General features: G+C 38.9%; 1 protein-coding gene across 1 annotated transcript in view; it reads left to right on the top strand.

The window, feature by feature from the left end:
• agmo (alkylglycerol monooxygenase) overlaps nucleotides 1–20,683 on the top strand; it is a 137,088-nt gene that overhangs the window by 17,287 nt on the left and 99,118 nt on the right. The window contains exons 2-3 of the mRNA XM_020923727.2: nucleotides 4,967–5,097; nucleotides 13,006–13,157. Coding sequence (XP_020779386.2) covers nucleotides 4,967–5,097; nucleotides 13,006–13,157 — 283 coding nt within the window. The remainder of the gene's footprint in view (nucleotides 1–4,966; nucleotides 5,098–13,005; nucleotides 13,158–20,683) is intronic.

Below are 20,683 nucleotides of genomic sequence, written 5' to 3'. Positions count from 1 at the left end.
GAGAACCACCCTTATAAACAAACTTTCGCATCAACACAAAGTACATTTTGTAAGTTTTTAGTGCCAATTCCAGACCTAAACATTATTAACTTAAAGTCTACGTAGATCATTTAAGGTAGATCTGTTTAATGTCATATAGTGGAACATTTTAAAAAGAGCAATGGTGACGGGCAGGTGACGGACCCCCACCCAAAAAGCTACGCAGCGCACGTTTAAGTAAGAAGACGGAGTACTTCATCCAGCGCTGGTAATACCCATTCTATTTCATATTGCTGAACTGGCTCCGTGATGATTTCCAGCACCAGAGAAAGTCAATACTTCGCCTGCCAACCAAATGTGGTTTTAGGCCGTAGAGTTGAGTCTCGTAGTGAAACAAACAGAATGGATCACAAAACATGAAAGGTCCGTGTGCGCAAAAGTCTTCCAAAGCAAACAGTGTCCTCCCCATAGCGAGTCCTCTCACTGTGCGGAGCTGCTGTTTGTGTCTGCACGTCCAACTGTGATTTATGACATGGGATTAATTAAAGGTTGTTAGAATAGTGTTATGAGCAATGGTTGTTGTCAAATTGTAGACTAGACTCGTGAATGAAAGTGAAGTGTAATAAACAATGGAAATGTTACAGGGTTTGCGTTATGAATAGGTCCATATTAGGCTGTTTTCAGATCTGTTTTATAACGGTGTTTACTTTTGTTGTGTAAATATATTGACACATCTATCTTTTAATTTGATGATACAGTATCGATATCTTGAGCTGCTGTATCGCTGTATCACCAAGAGTATCTTTTTGGTGTGTTGCTCATTTGGAGAAAGAAATACATTTGACATATTCACTGTTTTGAATATGAACTTTGCACAGACTTTGAGTATCACAGACATTATTTAGCTATTGAATCATATTGAATAGATTTGAAACATATCATATTGAATTGTACTGAATTGAAAAAGTGCACTGTATCGAAAAACATAGCGCATTGTGGCCTGTGTATTGAGGTATGTGTCATATTGGCAATTTCTCAGTGAGTGCGTTTACATGCACATCAGTATCCCGGTTATGATCGGGTTTTTAGAGTATCCCGGCTTCTTGATGGTGCATGTATACGCAGTACCCTGGTTTCAGTATCCCTGTTATTAGAAACCAGGTTACTGTCACTGGTTTATTCTGATAGTAACCGGGATACTGTGGCATGTATACTCAGTATCCCGGTTACTGCAACATAAAGTTGAGTGTGCATGCGTCCAAAAACAAGCAATTTCCAGTCTTTTCACCGCAACAGTAGCGACATAAATAAAGTGACCAGCATAAATAAAGTGATCATACATGAGTGAAATGAGTGTAAAATAAAGAGCTGCACTAAAGCTGCACATGTACAACATGCACTCGTACGACCTGCACTCGTGTGATCGCTGAAAATCTAAAACATGAACTATCTGTACCTGTACAACACACGCACAGAACAGACTCACCATCATCAGCATCTCTTCTGTCACTAAAAGAACACACATAATCCACTGAGTCGTGTCTTTTAGTCCGAAAGAAGCTGATCGCATCAGCGGCACAAGGAGCCAGCTGTTTTTATCAGTGCTAACAGTTTATGCTAAATGAGCCATGCGGTTTTAAGTTTCGTTTCTGTAAAAAGTAAACAAATGTGATCAGAGCTGAATTATATGATCAAACGGGCTGATGTGGTTCTACAGTGGTTCTGGTTTATATGTTGTAAAGTTGAGTTTATTTATGCAGAAGATTTTAATGAAGAATTTGTTGGGTTTGATGTGTGCAGTGGATTGTGGGATATCTCATATTTCCTCACCGCTGGTTAAACCTCCCGAGCTTCCTCTGCTAAAGGAGCTCATGGTTTGTATTTTTCCTGGTTTATTAAATTGATTTAAGTTAATTTTTGCATTTGGGCATTTGTAAGATTATGTCAAGAAACCGGGATACTCCATTTGATCATGTCCACAGGGATATGAGTATCCCGGTTTCTCAGTGTGCATGTATATGCAGTATCTCGAATACTGACCAGGATATGGCTAATAACCAGGACACTGATGTGCATGTATACACACTCACTGATACCTGGCCTTAGTGTTTACTTTTCAAAAACATGCCCAGAGTTGTGTTTTGTTTCATTCACACTACAGGTAGATCGATTATACATATAGAGCATACACTACCGGTCAAAAGTTTTAGAAAACCTTTATTGTTGAACAAAACGTATTCTACACTTCTGATTGATGAAAGTGTCCACCTTTGGCAGATATAACAGCTGAACACACTCGTGGCTCGTTCTTTTTACAACAGAAATCAAATATTCTGTGACGGGTGAGTTTTTAATACATTTAAATGACATAATTTAAAGAAAATGATCAAAATCGGTCCTGTATATCGACAGAGCTTTTCAGCCATCAGTTGCTCAGGATTCTAAACAATCAGTATTTGCACTGGTCATGAAAAAACCCATATCTCCTATTCAGACATGTTTAACACACAAACCCTGCATATTTAATGAGTTCTTATCTCAAACGGAAAACACTCTGTTCCTCCTTGTGATGTGTTCCATTGCCCTGGAATCACCAGTCTCCACTGAACAAAAGGTAAAATGTTGCTGTTAACTTGAAAACTACCACTACATCACATCACAAGGTGGAACAGAGCATTTTGAGCTTTGGAGATGTAGACAGACTAATAATAAAGGGCTAGAAGTCTCTCCGGAGTATAAGTCACACCAGCCAAAAAATGCACAATGGTGAAGAAAAAATATATATAATTCACACTGGATTAAAAGTCACACTTTTTTGGTAAAATTTATTTGATAAAATCAGAGACCAGGAACTGACATTTCATCTTGAAAGTCAAGTTCTAGTAATAACAATAGAACAGAGAGAGCATCAGTTCCAGTTAGAATTATTCCAGCCTTTCTGAATCCCAACAGGATGGTTTTGGTGTCACTGATGTCCAGGCTTTGTCCATCCATCCAGTGACTTCCAGGAAAGTTGCATGGTGCATCCTCCTGGTGTCACAAGTTTCTCACTCACTCCAAACTTTCTTTCTGCTGCTCGATTACTGTTTTCAGCTGCACATTTCTCTACTTGCAACTTGTAATCTGAAAAATATGATTTTCTTTTTAGGGGCATTTGTCTTCAGTCTTCTCAGTTGTCTTCATAAGTTTGTTTAAATTTAAAATGTTCAGTGGTACAGAAAGAATGATTTAATCGATTGACATGATACATACAGGACAATCTTGGCGCAGTAGAGCCAAGTGACAGTGGTACAGTAGTAGCAGATACTGACATACAAGCCTAGAGCCTCTCAAGGCTGTCAGTGTGAAAATGTAATATATAAGTCACAGGAAACACCCAAACCATGAAAAAAGTGTGACTTATAGTCCAAAAAATATGGTATTTAAAAATATATGAATGAAACTCCAGGTCTGTTTTTGAGGAGGTAACTACATTCTAACATGGCTTAGAACTCACACAAATCAATTTTGCGTAATATATAGGACCTTTAAACAAATGGATTTCCATAAAGGAGATGTTAAATTATGGATCAGAGGAACGGCAGTCGATGTCACAGTCAGAATATGTGTTTGAGGGTACACTTCTTATTGAGTACAAATGCAAGATGAGCTAATAATTAATGCCACACTGGACCATTTTAAGGAGCTGAATGTAAGTTTTTGATTTTAAATTCCATAAACATGATCTATCTGTTTTCCCAGATACGAGGTAAACATACTCAAATCAAATCAACAGTTCTAATACTGATTTATTCTTAATTACAAAAACATGACATGATGACTAAGTTGTTTATGTTAGTTGGTTCAATCACAAAGCAGAAGGAGCCTCACACGAGTCTCTCATTTGGGTTGCCAGTTTCAGAGGAGTTGGTTTAAACCTAAAAGGACTCCCTCTGATCCCCAGCAGCCCATCGTAAATCAACCCCTTTAGAGAAAATATATTATGTTCAGTTTTTATTTACTAAAGGTCCTATATTAAATGAAACTGACTCTTGCGCGATTTAAACCATGCTATAATGTTGTTACATCCTCAAAAACATGTTTGAGTAACATTATTATTAGTCTCTCTCCATCTCCAAAGCTCAAAATGCTCTGTTCCACCTTGTGATGTCATGTAGTGGAAGTTTTCATGTTACTTTTAGTTTAGTAGAGATTGGCAATTCCATGACTGAAATGATCCAAATGATTCTAGTGAAGGTGTATAGAGTTTAAAAACACACTTTGGAGCATTTTCTGTATCACCACATGACATCACAAATTGGAACAGAGAGTTTTGAGCTTTGGAGATGTAGACAGACTAATAATAAAGAGTTTTTGTTTGAAAGAGTGAATGAAACAAACACAACTCCAGGTATGATTTTAATGAGGAAAATATGATAACAGATCAGAACACTTTCATTTATTTAGAAATATTTGTATTTTGAATTTGACTAACAATTTCAATACTTTCTTTACATGTCTGACTGTCGTATGGGGAGTGAAAAAGTGGTATATTTATGAATAATATGTAAACATAGTGTGACCAGACGTCGCTATTTCCCTGGGACAGTCCCAGTTTTGAGCCCTGTGTCCCTGTCCCAGCAGATTTATACAAAATCATTGATTTGTCCCAGTTTTATACAAGAAATGTCCCAAGTGTCCCTATTTTTAACCAATTTGATCCCTGCCAACAGTAAAGAGAGGCATGAATTGTAATTTGTTTTGGTAAAACACACAAAAGCTGCTTAAAAATGACCAAAACATAAAGAAAATGTGACTTTACTGACTCACATGTTAGTCCTGAATGGGCTGAGTGCAGAACATTTTTCTCGTTTCACAATTTTATTATTACTAACCACCACCAACCAAGGATTTCCCAGGATTTATTTTGAAAATCTGGTCACCCTATGCAAACATGATCCGGCGGTTTGAGTCTCACCAGTCTTTCGTTGTACTGTCTCGTGTGCAGGCCTTTCCGTACTTCATAGGACTGATGCTTCTGGAGCTGGTGGTGGGGGCTCTGAAGGCGGACACCCCTCTGCCCACCATCAGCGACGGGGTCACCTCTGTCGCCTGTGGTATGGTCTCCAGGATTCCTCTGTAAGTCTCTCAACAATATTATATGTTTATGTTTAAAGATCCTATATTACACAAAATTGACTCATTTGAGCTTTTAGTCATGTTGGAATGCGGTTATCTCATCAGAAACAGACCTGGAGTTGTGTTTTGTTTCATTGACACCTTTGGTTAATTCTGCACTATTAGTCAGTCGACATCTCCAAAGCTCAGAAATTGTCTGTTCCACCTTGTGATGTCATGAAATGGTATTTTTAGTTCATTTAAATGTAATATATGATATTTAGAAGAAATTACTGATAGTTTGTAATGACCTGAAATAGATAGGTGATGTGTTTCAGTCTCAGTGAGTCAGGACAGCCAGTGTATTTTGTATTAAGGACAGACTGAAACCCCAAATCTCAAAATGCTTTTACCTCATCATGTTATTCAGTGGACGTTTTAATGTTAACAGATATATATACTATTCAATACTCTTGAATAAAACAATAGCTGTAACTTTAAAGTTTGTCAAATTCAGGGCTGAAATGATCAAAAAAAGGTTCTAGGGAAGGTGTATGGAGTAAATACAGTGAAGTATTACCACATGACAACACAAGGTGGAAGAGAGTGTTTTGTGTTTGAGAGAAGAACTCTGTCTAAATCTGCAGGGTTTGTGAGTTAAACATGTGTGAATGAAACAAAACACGACTCCAGGTGTGTTTGTGATGAGGAAACAACATGATAACATAGTTGTGTGTAGAATCCCTCAGTCGTCCAGGTAGAATCCACAGCAAAGGAGAAACTCAATTTGTCAACTGGACAAACGTTTATTTAGGTTGAAAATGTTTTGCAGCTCCAAGCTGCTTCTTCAGTTCTTCAGACGCTGGTGGACACTGCCGTATATCTGCCTGCAGGGAGGATCTACTGTAACTACACTGAAACTACTCTGAAACTAAGGCCATGTCCACATGACAATGCTCCAAGATTATTTTTTTTTGCGGGTTGAAAAAAATTTGTGTCCACGCGTGTTGGATCAGTAAATATTCACATCCAGACGACAATGGAGCACTGAGTGAAAACGATGTAATACATCTGCCACACCTGTATGTGGTGCTGTAAACAATGATTATAATATTTAATAATGCATATCTCATCACCTTTTTTTTTTTTTTTTTTTACTTTACATTTAGCCGATTTTAGATGTATCCCAGAAATATAGCTGTTTTCTTTTGCAAAGGTTAAACTTAAGTTTTTGCTTTTAGCCATAAGATTTGGATGAAAATTCCAGCAGTTTAATTATCCGTGCATAATCTTTGTTGTTTGCATTAGCGTTTGCAGATTAGCTCAGTTGCCGTAGGCTACACCTGTCCCATTTTGGCAACGGTCTTGCGATCCTCCGAGGTTATTTCGAGGGCTGCGACGGGGTTGTGACTTCATCGTTTTCCAAAAGCTGCGGTTTGCTTGTCCACACGACAACGCAACGCCGGCGTTCTCAGATTTCTCCACTCTGGAACCCGATCTCAAAAAACCTCGACGCCAGCTCTGTGTGGACGAAAGGCCAAAATGAATACAAACTTCACCATTTCCACCAAAAAACCATTGCTGTGTGGACACCACCTAAGACTCTACTTGTTTACAATTTCTGTTTGTAGCTAGACCTATCCATCTGTACTGAGTGTGTGGTCAAATTAGCATAATCATTCAGGCCCATACTGAGTGTATTTTCACACCTCTGGCCCTGACCTGGATAACCGTATTGTTCTCTTTGTTTTAGGTTTTAGGATGGAGTTGTAGATGGGAAACAGATGATGTCTGAGGCTCTATTTCTGTTCAAGGAGGGATTGTCTTTTCTAACAAAAATGGCCTCTTTAACACTCCTCTCAAACCTATTCTTTCCTCTGGCTCAGATCTGTACCTCACTGTCCTCAAACGTTTGTCCAGTTGACAGATTGAATTTTTCCTTTGCCATGAGAACGTAGATCAGAAAACTGTGTGATATGGGCCCTTCAACGTCCTGTTCCCTTTGCTCCACATTTTTTACTGTATAATATGTAACAGGCCATCAAACCTGACCTTATGTACAGTCAGATGTGGCAAGACAAGTCAAACAGTGTTGATGTTTAATATTCCACAGTACAACTTCATGTATAGTGGAACGTGCTGCCTGCTAAGTAATACAGACAGTATTTGGACTACTCAAACATAGATGACTCAATCCAAGTACAACTCACATTACGATAACGATGAACTCCTAAAAGTTTATCTTACATAACATGATAGAAGGAGCACTACCACAGTTTATTTTGAAAGAGTACGTGGGAGTTGAGGTTTCATGATAACAAATTTTGAAGCATAATATATTGGGATAAACAATAATATTGAAACTACTTTATGCCATAGATACAATTCAAATAAAGCAAGATAATCCCTGTAAAACATTTTTGAATATACAGTATCATTAAAAAGCATGAGCTGCAACAAAAAATAGCTGAAAGAAGCAATAATGAGCTAGAGAAGTCACTTATTGAATCCTTCTTAGCTCAATATCTTGGCGTATTACTAGAAAATTAATAAAAACTTAACAAATCCAATGGTGCAAAGAAAAAGCACCCATAATACTGAACCTAGGCTGACCAAACGTCCGTTTTTCCGCAGTCATGTCCGTATTTTGTGTCCTGTCCGGGTTTGTTTTTTAAGTGATGCAAATGTCCGGGTTTTCAGTACCGTTCATTGGGGGCATTAAACTGAGCGTCTCTCGTAGCGTCTGTGACTCAGAAGGAGCGAGACACAAACAGTCGGTCAGTCTGCAACATGTCGAAACGCAAATGCGCATTTAACAGTGACTTGTACAAGAAATTCTCCGTTTTCCATCCTGGTCGAGACAAGTGGGAGGCCATGTGCACAGGTTGCGAAGTGTGGTCCCTCATTTATCGCGGGGTTACGTTCTAAAAATAACCCGAAGTATCAACTTTATATTTTACAGTTATTATATCTGTTTTAAGGCTGTAAAACCCCTCACCACACACTTTATACACTTTTTTTCAGACAGGGCAGGTGCAACCCTTCTTAAAACTTATTGCTGCTGTCGTCGTGTTATTTTCCTCCTTCTTTATGTAACGAACTGAAGATTAATTTATTCCGTAATGGAGCCTACAGCGCAGAGTCCTGCACTGGTCCATTTTTGAAGACCTCCAGTACAGCACCGCACCTGCCCGTTAACCAGAGATTATATCAAACTTTTACGCTGCCTACGCCACGGACTGAACTAGGACTAATCCAGGACTAACCTAGGACTGATTCCAGGACTGAAGAGGAGGACTAATCCAGGACTGAACTAGAACTAAAACAGGAGTAAACCAGGACTAAACCAGAACTGAAACAGGACTCAGCGTCGGGACGGGCTCGGAGGTGACCGCAGGAGAAAGGACCGATGGAAGCTCCGCACCTCACGGAGGTAAACGTGGCAGTTGCCCGATCGTGCTTTGTGGACAAACTGCTTGGCGTTCTCTCTCTTAGGTCCAAGATTAGTCCTGGTTTAGACCTGGTTTAGTCCTGACCCACCCGTGTGTAAAAAAAAAAAAAAAAAACATGCAAAATCGACAAACGGCGAAACCGCGAAAGGTGAACCGTGATATAGCGAGGGACGACTGTAGCTCAATGTCGAAGCCCCACCTCCCACCCCCGGTAAGGTGTCCGGGTTTTCACTAATGGAAATATGGTCACCCTAACTGAACCTCAGAATGAATGTTGTTCTTGTTTAGAGGAAGGACATATGCACTGTTTTGTTGATGAAAGTGGGAATATTTTGTATTAACATGTAGTGGTTTAAACAAAGACTTTTTGTATCACAGCCACGTTAGTAGTTACATCGTGTGTCTTTTAACTGCACATGCCCTTTTGTACAAGTACAGGTTGTGCTTGTTTAGACACACACTCAGCAAAGTCCATTATTTTGTTGTGAAAATAGCGTTGATCTTTTTGGTTTGAGGTCCATCACTTGCAAGTGCTGCAGAAATACATAATAATAACAACAATAATAAAATGATAAAATAAACTAGTAAAATAATCATACTAGTCTTAAAATAATAAAACCAGTAAAATAAAATAAGAGCAAAATCATAGAATAGCAATAAATCATAAAAAAAACAATAAAAATACATTAAAAAATAAATAAAATAAATAATAATAAAAAAAAAACACAGAGGACCACACAACTCAGAGAATAAAAGTGGGTCTGAAGACGAGACTTAAAACTCTCCAATGTGGGTGCTGTTCGGACTTGGAGGCCAGAGCGTTCTAGAGTTTAGGGCCAACCACAGAGAAGGTCCTGTCCTCCCCGGTTTTAAGTCTTGTCTTAGGCACCGAGAGCTGGAGCTGGGACCTCAGAGTGTTTGCAGGGGAGTAAATTTGGAGGAGTAAGTAATAAAAATGTTTCCTCAAAGTGTCCAAGAGATGGTCAAACCCAGAGAGTGAGGACAGTAAGAGGAACAGTCTGGACTAGGGATGGACATTCAATGAAATTTTCTTAATCGATCGTCTGGAGAATTAATGATCGACTATCGATTAATCATTAATGTTTTTATATTAAAATGATCATCATTATTATTACTACTAATCTGCAAATAATTCTACTTTACAACATATAAACCATTATCACTCTAGAGCCACATCAGCCTGTTTGACATTATAATGTGTTTTTATGCAGCTTTGCGCAAGTCTCACAGAAACAAAACTTAAAAGTGAGTGGCTAATTTGCATAAAGTGAAGAAAAAAAAAAACAGCTCTTGTGCGCTGATGCAGTCAACTTCTGTCGGACTAAAAGACACGACTCAGTGGAATATATATATTTGCATTTGTCAAAACCAGGACACCGTACGGAGGGTGGGAGGTGGGGCCTTGTCATTGACATTGAGCTACTCTCACCCGGCAAAGCTTTTTTATGTTTTTCGGTGTCCTGGTGCTTTGAGGTTCCTGGCACCGCCACTGGACACTGAAACATATGTACTGCTGTGTGCACTGTGCACATGGACTCCCACTTGTTTCGACCGGGACGAAAAGCGGGGGAATTTCTTTTACAAGTCATCGTTAAATGCGCATTTGTGCTTTGGCATGTTCCAGACTGACCGACTGTTTGTGTCTGTTCGCTCCTTGTGAGTGCACAGAGAGCTACGAGAGACACTCAGTTTAATGACCCAATGTAAGGTAATGAAAACCTGAACATTTGCATCACTTAATGAAAAAAAAAAAAAAAAAACTGGATGGCCAGGACAAGACGTGGAAAATGGACATGTCCAGGGAAAAACGGACATTTGGTCACCCTACACTATGCACAGCGACCTACATTCGGTTTGTCGATTAAAAATAAAATGTAAATCGTCGAAATACTTAATGATCAATTATCGATTAATTGACTAATCATGCCCATCCCTAGTCTGGACGAAACATTAAAAGGCTCTAAAACAATTTACACATTTAAAAACATGTATAAGACCAGAATTATAAAAAAATAAAATAGAGAGAAATAAAATAAATCATATCTTACCTCATGGAATTTACAGATTAACTCTAACCCGCAATTATATGAAGTGACTGTGTATTTATATACCAATAGGTGTGAATACTAAAGTGTACAGTACATGGTCAGTGTGTGTGCGTGTGTGTGTGTTTGACGTATATTGGATTGTGTGTCTGTATTGTGTATGTGTGTATCCCAAAAGATTTAAGTACGTATTCTTTTCTCACTCATAACAGATGATTTTTGCGTTATTTTCTGTAAACAGTTCTGCCGTCTTGTGTCCTGTTCTGTATGTAAATAAGGTTTGGCAAAATAAGTGTTAAACCTTCAGCCTAAACCCCTTTGGTCTGTAGAAAAACTATAATGATATGCATAAGATGTGTAATTTCCATGTTAAATCACTGTAGTATGTATGATTATGTTAACTGACCGAAGAAACTAAACTAAACTGAACTAATGTGTAGTCTTAGTGGGCCCCGATGTTGTCTTATGGAAGCAAATTATCACAAGCTCCAGGTCACACAGCGCCATGAACCACCTGATGGATGAATGAAGGCGGTCACATGCTCCTGCTGTAATCTGTCCTTTTGGTTTTACGCTTTTCATGTTAATGGGGATGTCATGCGTTAAGTCACCAGTCTGTATCATTGGCCTTTATCTTAAAGTGCTGTACAGATGACAAAAACATAGTTAAAGGGCCCAGATTACACTATTTTCTGATCTCATGTTTAACACACAATTGGAATTACCAGTCTCTACTGAACAAAAGGTAAAAGGTAGCTGTTAACTACCACTTAATGATGTCACAAGGTGGAACAGAGCATTTTGGAGATATAGACAGACTAATAACAATTAGGTTTTTGAGGAAATAACAACATTCTAACTGCCTTAAAGCTCACGAGAATCTATTTTGTGTAATATTGGTTCTTTGCATAAAACAAACGTGTTCTTTCAAATAAGGATATAGTGATTCATTTACTTTAGGTACATTTTCTGAAAGTATTGAAAATCAGATAATAATCAATACTAAAACTAGTATCGAAGCTATATACCATATTTTTCAGACTATAAGTCGCTCGAAACTATAAGTCGCACCAGCCAAAAATGCATAATGAAGATGAAAAAACAAAACAAAACCAGAAACTGACATTTCATCTTGAAAGGCAAGTTATAGTAATAACTATGGAATAGAGAACAGACTGTTAACGTCACATATGAACAGTTCTTCAGATAAACTATAACATAAACAACAGAACAGAACAAGTTTACCAAACTCTCCACCTCACTCCAAATCTCTAAATCCATTCAATTCTTCATCCTCGGTGTCACTTCTGTGCAACTCCGTGACCTCTGAAGGTAAAGCTGAGCACCGCTTCCTCTTCTGTGTAGCTGTCGTCAAACTCAGCATCAGTTCCAGTTAGAATTATTCCAGCCTTTCTGAATCCTGACAGGAGGGTTTCAGTTGTCAGTGAAGTCCATGATTTGTCGATCCATCCAGTGACTTCCAGGAAAGTTGCATGGCACACTCTTCCAGTTGTCACAAGTTTCTCACTCACTCCAAACTTTCTTTCTGCTGCTCGATTACTGTTTTCAGCTGCAGATTTTGCCACTTGCAACTTGTAATCTGCAAAATATGATTTTCTTTTTGGGGACATTTGTGTTCAGTCTTCTCAGTCGTCTTTATACGTTTGTTTAAATTTTAAAAATTCAATGATACAGAAGTAATGGTGCGATCGACTGACATGATACAGACAGGACAGATGCTCTTTCTGCAGGAGACATGCACAGTAGAGTGAAGTGACAGTGGTACAGGAGTAATAGTAGTAGTACTGGCACACAAACCTAGGGCGCCCTCTCACTGTGAAAATTTTAATATATAAGTCACACCGGAGTCACAGGACCACCCAAACGATGAAAAAAAGTGCAACATATATCCGAAAAATATGGTAATAATTTGAGCAGGTATCGATACTGAAAACAGTCCCATTCACAGAACAGAAATGAACCTTTCCTGAATAACTTTAGAATGATCTTCAGTTGTATCAGAACAAGTATAAGAGCACATAGACTAGTATACACCCATGGACCACTATGGAACCTACCTGGACCACTGAGGGACTATACACATAAGACCATATAGTAATGAAAAAAAGAAAGTGCTATGATTTAATGTTGAAAAAATTGTCTAAACAAAGTTGTGTTTTTTATTATCATCGTGGTATCAGAGTCTAATCTTAATATATAGTTATATACTGGATAATAATAGTTAAATAAAAAACTTATAGTGGTCATGTCTGTACAGTACTTTTCGATCTCTATTGACAATAAATATCAAGTAACCATACATGTGTTTTCTGTTACAAACACACTCTCCATGGGAGGGTGTGGGAATTGAACCAGTAACCTGACTGTGCGCTGTCCCTCGTGTGTTGCAGGCTGTTTTTCAGAGGCTTCGAGATGACGACCTACATGTATGTGTGGGAAAACTTCCGCCTCCTGGAGCTGCCGTGGGACTCCCCCTGGACCTGGTGGATCTGTCTGCTGGGAGTGGACTTCGGCTACTACTGGGTCCACCGCTTCGCTCACGGTAACAAACTACCACACGCTACCACACGCTACCACACGCTACCAGACGCTACCACACGCTACCAGACGCTACCACACACGCTACCAGACGCTACCACACGCTACCACACGCTACCACACGCTACCAGACGCTACCACACGCTACCACACGCTACCACACGCTACCACACGCTACCAGACGCTACCACACGCTACCACACCTACCACGCTACGCTACCACACGCTACCACACGCTACCACACGCTACCACACGCTACCACACGCTACCACACGCTACCAGACGCTACCACACGCTACCAGACACTACCACACGCTACCACAAGCTACTGTGCTCTGTGTTTGAAACCAAAGTGTGGCGTCACCCATAGCGTTCAACTCCAGTCAAATAAAGCTCATGAGGCGGTTATATGGGTGAATTTGGAGCAGAGTTCTATCTGTTAGGAATAGAAATTGATTAAGGACAAAATAGACAAAATATTGTAATCATGTGAAGAAAAAAAAAACCCAGAATCATTTAGATTGGGTTAATGTGAACATTTTAACACCAAAATGAGGAGACTGACAGCAGCAGTTACGGAGAAAGGGGTGATGTTTTTTCAATACAGTGTCAAGTGGAACTGGAACCAGAAAAGTCCCCATGCTCACTTCCTATTTTGAACGTGGCAACTAGGAGGTCAGTTCTGTCCATTTATTAGGGGTGGCACGGTAGACAAAAATCACAGTTCAGTACATGCCTCGGTTTTGTGGTCATGGTTCGGTTCATTTTCAGTACAGTATGGGAACAAAATGCAAAACCATTTGCTTGTTGTTTATTTGTGTGTTTATTAAACCAACAATTTGTTTTAACATCATACAAATGGAAAAATAAAATAAATGCAAAGTGCTGCTTGGTAATACTAATAAGTTAAATACAAAAGTGCCTTAGTATCTCAGATGGTAGAGCATTCATCCACTGATCTATAGGAAAAAATGTGACCAAATGTTTGAAATATTATAAAAAAAAATAAATTCCTTGTAAACAGTTGTTGTCAAGGTGGCTGCCCTCACTATAAAGCGCTGCGGGTATTATGGCCCAATCACGGACGAAGTTCCCTTGTGAATATTAAAGAGCCGAGACTTCCATGTAGTTGCACATGAAGTGGCGGAATGTAAACACACACAAATTGCACGAATTGCACAGCCCTGCACTGAACCGAACGTCCCATACCGAAATGGTTTGGCACAATACATGTACTGTTACACCCCTACCATTTATATATTATGGAATTAAAATTGGTTTCAATAAGGCCCTAATGGTGAGAATTTTAAAAGCTAGAGTAAATCATTTCAGTTCAGAAAGTGTGTGTTAGCATGCTAGTTGTTGTTAGCTTTACCGTAATGGCAAAACTTCACTCTGGTCTCTGAAAGTTGTGAAAAGCACCTATAAACTAATGTTGGTGAATAATTAGGATGCTTTAAATGCGTATGGTAATTGAGGAATCCCTTTTGACAGAGCCACTGTACCTTTAATAAGGCTTGGAACATTTTTTAGGTCAGTATGTCAAAGCTGGGCATGTACTGTAGGAACGATGATCCTGGTAATCGCGAAAGTAAATTACAGAGTTCATTGTTTGGTTTTGGTGTCAGAAATATGAAACGATCAATAAATAATAGGCAATTAATGTCTGCAGGCTTAGTTTGTGACTCATGGCTATTTCAACCTTGAATTCTTGAGGTATATTTCAGACTATATGGTGCACCGGATTATAAAGCACAATATCAATAATGTTGAAATCTCTCGTCTATTTTCATACATAAGGTGCACTGGATTATAAGGTGAATTAAGTGAAACAAATGGACGACACTTGAGACTGATCCTTAGTCCAGGCATCCACGATCTATTTTCAGATCGTGGCGTAATTTGCCCGGCGTTGTCTCCCTGTCTTGATGAATATGTATTATGAATATGAATGTGGGTGGATAATTTTAAGTTTTTTTTTTATTTCCTAAAAGGACAACTCAAATATACATTGAGTAATAATGTGTTTAATGCAGCTTTGAGCACATTTGTTTACTTTTTACAGAAACAAAACTTAAACCACTTGGCTCATTTGCATAAAAAACAGCTCGCTCCTTGTGCCCTGATGCGGTCAGCTTCTGCTGGACTAAAGGACACGACTCAGTGGAATATGTGTGTTCTTTCTCGGTGACAGAAAGAACACACCCTTTACTTTACTACTAACTTTTCTACTCCGCGAGGCAGTGTGGTTTCATAGTTTACCAAAGTCGCACTAAAACATTTTGACAGATTTTTTTTAGCACCGTGTACCACATAAAATCTATTCGAGGTCAGTAAGCACAACCAGAATTGATACCTAAGGCGCACCGGATTATAAGGCGCACTGTCCTATTTTGAGAAAATTAAAGGATTTTAAGTGCGCCTTATAGTCCGAAAAATACGGTAAAAATTGGTCCAAAAATGTGTCCAAAAATGACCTATTCCCTTTTGATAAGAAGACAAACTAGCTCCTATCAGCGTAGCCCCCATGAGCCTGATCTGCTTAAGCTGTCAGTGCCCCGGCGTGTCACGGTGGGACCATGTTCAAAGCCCCGTGTTGATGTATGGGCCTGAAGTGGTGATTTAGAAGCCCCCTCTCCTGCAGGACAGCGCAGGAGACAGCACACACTGGCTTCTTCTACAGAGGAAGTCATTATTTTAAAGCTCACTGCAGCTGGACTCGAGCACATGAGAGGCTGCGCTCGATCCCCAGAGGCCCACAGCCCGGAGCCAAAGCCAGGTCCATCACAGCTCCGCTCCAGCCAAGCCAAGAGCCTGTACGGAGTGGCGAGGAGCGAGGATGAAAGATGGCGGAGGGCTGGTCTGTGAGCGCAGCTGGCTCCTGATGCGCGTGCCAGATGAGAGCGGAAATCACTGGTTTGTGTGCGGCGCCGTGGCTGTTTATTTGTGTGAGAGGGACGTCACTGTGCCCGCTGCGTGCCCGCCGTCTGCCCGCATGGCCCCGGGTCACGCCGCTCTGTGTGGAGGGCACAATATGATCACCGCGTGTATTTAAAGGGCTTGCGCTGGCATGCCACCATCGGCCGTCCAAAACAACAGAGTCAGAGAACATGGACTCAGACTCGTATACTAGTACTGAATCAGTAATGATACAAGTACACAGCAAAAAGTGGAGTGTTAAACTTGACTCTCACAGAATCAACTTTAACATTTTCTCAGGGTTTATATGAGTCCAATCTGTTCTAGCGTTAATTTAACATTTTTTGAAATGTTAATTAAGTAACACTGGACCAAAGTTCTTGTTCTTGTAACCCCAAAATCAAGAGTTATTTTAATGTTTTGAGAGTAAACAGATAACACTTTGTAGAGTTATTCTGATTTAGCTAAACAACACACAGAGGTGTTTTATTTTATTTTTTTTTTAACTTTATTTTAGTTAATTTAAGATGAAATTATGTACAAAACTGGTTCAAACTGGTCTTCTCTAGCAGGAGTTTGAAGTGGTGAATGGGAGGAGCCAAATTAACACTAAGAGAAGTTGAATTAACACTAAGAGAAGTTGAATTAACACTAAGAGAAGTTGAATTAACACTAAGAGAAGTTGAATTAACACTAAGAGAAGTTGAATTAACACTAGAGGAAGTTGAATTACCCTCAATCATATCAACTCTGACAAATAACCCCAACTCAAACCCCCATTTAACTTTCAAATAGTTAAAATAACACTTTTGGTGTTAAAAACAACTCTGAAATATTCTATCCTAAAATTTTAACCCTCCAGTTTTTGCTGTGTACTTTTGTGGTAATTGTTTTTATATCGATACTCGATACTGGTCTAACCTCATGGGTGAAGTAAGTGTATATTATTATTTCATTTTTATGATTAATGTCTAATAATTTAATAATAGAGAATAGAGATATGGATTTTTTCAAGGTCTGCCAGTATTTTTAGACTGAAATGTAGGGCAGATTTTGATTATTTTCACTATTATTTTCAAACTATGCTATTTAAATTGACTCAAAACTCACCCTTAGCCCCTTTTTCCACAAATCTTATCTTTTTGCACTGAACTGTTCAAATAACCAAAACAAAATATTGGCACGTGCTGGAGAGTTAAGGCCGATAGCCAATATGATAAAAAAAAAAAGTGCAAACATAAACCCAATGTACCGGTTGGTGAAATTGAAGTTTCAGCAAAAAAGCTGAACGCGTACTGTGGTCCAAAACAAAACAAAATTATCTGATGAAAGCTTTTATATGCCAAAACATTATTTAAAAATAAAACAAAAAGCTTTGGGACATCGGCTAGCTGAGTGTGCATGCATTTTTTAAACTTTTATTTTACTGTTCCTTGTATTTGCACCTCTACAAGAACATTTCCTGTTTCATTTGATTCTAGCTCTAATTTTTTACTATAAAAAAGGTAATCAAATAGCACTGAACACAGATAAAGTCATCACATTGAATAATTAGGATGCTGGAAATGTGTTGATGAGGAGGATTTACTTTTGGCCACTAGCAGGAGTTATAAATGGACTAGTTCTATTTTTCATATTTTTAAGACAAATTACAGCTTTAAGAGCAGTAACAGTGGAGGAGATTTTCATTTTAAACAAGAATACATAGGTTTTGTTTGAGAATTGTCATTAATGGACTAGAGCAGGAGTCTCCAAACTTTTTCCTCCTGTGCGCTACTTTTTTTTTTTTTTTTTTTTTTTTTTGAACTATTGCCAAAAGTGCAAAAAATCTAGATTGGACTCTAAACCCCAATTATATGTAAATAAATACAGTAGACAGGTAAAGCATATAAATAAAAAACAAAGCAGAGCTCAGTCAAATAGAAATGGCACGTGTGAACATCGCCTTAAAAAATATCCATTTGAAGTTGAAGTTGGGCAGTCAGACACTCCATCTGATAAACATACTTTAATGTTTGTGTCCATTGAACAATAATAGGTGGAACTGGCTTAAACCAATTCAGGGTCACTATTTTCCTTGCCACTAACAGAAGTACATGTAATATGTACTGTTGGTCCTCAGTGAGTAAGTTTCAAGGATACAAGTCAAGAAAAATACAAGAGGGTCCACTGGGATATCTGCTCTAAAAGTGTCTTCGATCTTCTCTTTGATACTTTCCCAAAATGTTCTTATTTTCGGGCAGTCCCAAAAAATATTGGTGTGGTCTCCAACCAACCACCATACCACAGTCTCTCCAGAACTTGTCGTTTTGTTTTCCAATCGAACGTTCTCCAGTTCTACTTTTTTTTAATATATATTATTTTTTTTTAGAACTTTTTTTTTTACTGTATTGCCAAAAGTGCAAAAATCACAAGTGTCTAGACTGGACCCTAAACCCCAATTAATATGTAAATAAATACAGTAGACAGGTGAGGCATACAAATAAAAAACAAAGCAGAGCTCAGTCAAATAGAAATGGCACGTGTGAACATCGCCTTTAAAAATATCAATTTGAAGTTGAAGTTGGGCAGTCAGACACTCCATCTGATAAACATACTTTAATGTTTGTGTCTATTGAACAATTGTTGGTGGAACTGGCTTAAACCAATTCAGGGTCACTATTTTCCTTGCCACTAACAGAAGTACATGTAATATGTACTGTTGGTCCTCAGTGAGTGAGTTTCAAGGATACAAGTCAAGAAAAATACAAGAGTGTCCACTGGGATATCTGCTCTAAAAGTGTCTTCGATCTTCTCTTTGATACTTTCCCAAAATGTTCTTATTTTTGGGCAGTCCCAAAAAATATTGGTGTGGTCTCCAACCAACCACCAAACCACAGTCTCTCCAGAACTTGTCGGTGGTGGTAGTCTTAATCATAAATGTCTTTAACGGTGTTCTGAAAAATCTGATTTTTGTTTTCCAATTGAACGTTTTCCAGTTTGCGCACTACTTTTTGTTTTTTAAAACTCTTTTTTTTAGAACTTTATTGCCAAAAGTGCAAAAATCACAAGTGTCTAGATTGGACTCTAAACCCCAATTATATGTAAATAAATACAGTAAACAGGTGCGACCATCACCTTAAAAAAATATAAATTTTAAGTTGAAGTTGGGCAGTCAGACACTCCATCTGACAGATCCATTGATCTTCTCCTTGATACTTACCCAAAATATCCTTATTTTCGGGCTGTCCCAAAAAATATGGGTGTGGTCTCCAACAATACCACACTCGCTCCAGAACTTGTTGGTGGTGTTAGTCTTAATTATAAATGTCTTTAACTGGGTTCTGAAAAATCAGATTTTTGTTTTCCAATGGAACTCTCTCCAGTTTGTGCACTACTTTTTGAAAAACTAAAATGCCAAAGAAATATTTGAGCCTAAGATGGGGTACAATTAGATGCTTATAAAACATAAATCCATCTATTAGTGCATCAACATTATGGATTTATAATGGTAATAATCATTTAATTAATCACATTTTAGTTATTCAGCACAATATGTATAATTCAGAAATCCCTTCATGAGGTACTTTAAATGAGGTGGACAGCTCCCTTTGTGTAGGGTAGGTAGTAGGACAGCTTAAAATATCCCATAATTATAGGTACTGCAATACACATGAGGTATTGCAGTAGGATAAAAATGCCCTGATAACAATAACAAGGACTGACACCACCTTTGCTTCCAGATTTTAAAGTAATACATATTTTTTTCCTGCTTCTCTCCCCGTGTCTTCTCGGTGTGCTGATGCGTACAAACACCGCCCACATCGGTGTCACATAACTCACTCTATGCCTGTGGAATTCTTTTATCCCTGCGGCGGAGGAGGATTTTTTAGCTCTCCCCGAACTTTTCCGCTTGCCTTTCATTTCCTCCTGCCGGGCTCTGGATTACAGAACGTTGCGGGCTGGTGGATAATTGTGTGGTGCTGCTTGGGGATGCACGGTTTTCCCCTTGTTACGGCGAGGAGCGGGCCAGTTCCTGACCACAGCCCCGCGGCTCACTCCTCACTCTGGTCAGCAGGGGTCATTCTGCCGGCCACAGCGTGATCCCGGATCCTTTTAGCTGCACTAAAGCGTCGTGATGGGCGATGACCCTTGTCTGCTTGTTTGGAATAGTAGTAGCGGTGGTCGCAAAGTGTTTTTACAGGAGCGGTGTGAGGATTTGCGCTCTCTGATGGTGAACACGTGTAACTGCAGCGTGTCATTCAATGTAAAGTGTTGGCCTGTGCGGAATGTTTATTGGTATTCGAAGAAAATACCAAGACTTAGGCCTGTCACGATAATTACAATATCGACTTATCTTTGAATATATGAAACCTGGAACAGTATTTTTGGGGTCAATATTGATCGTGTCTACATTTTCTTATTTTTTGGTTTTGGATTTGAGCTTGAGAAAGTTGAATTAATAACTTTTATAACTCCTTAAAGATACAAACTAAGTGCTAAGGCGTTTCATCCTTCATCCTGCGGTTTAGTTTTTGCAGTTTGTGTTTTCTAAAAGACAAAAACAGATCCGCCCTGCAGTTCTTTGGAGCTCCCCAACGGTTACACGCTGCTATTCCGACATGCTGGTA

This window comes from Boleophthalmus pectinirostris, unplaced genomic scaffold (genome assembly GCF_026225935.1).
Source record: "Boleophthalmus pectinirostris isolate CB_2022bp ecotype Guang Dong unplaced genomic scaffold, ASM2622593v1 HiC_scaffold_6, whole genome shotgun sequence".
NCBI lineage: Eukaryota > Metazoa > Chordata > Actinopteri > Gobiiformes > Gobiidae > Boleophthalmus > Boleophthalmus pectinirostris.
The sequence above is the reverse complement of the archived record's forward strand: the minus strand, read 5'-3'. Positions and strand labels throughout refer to the sequence as shown.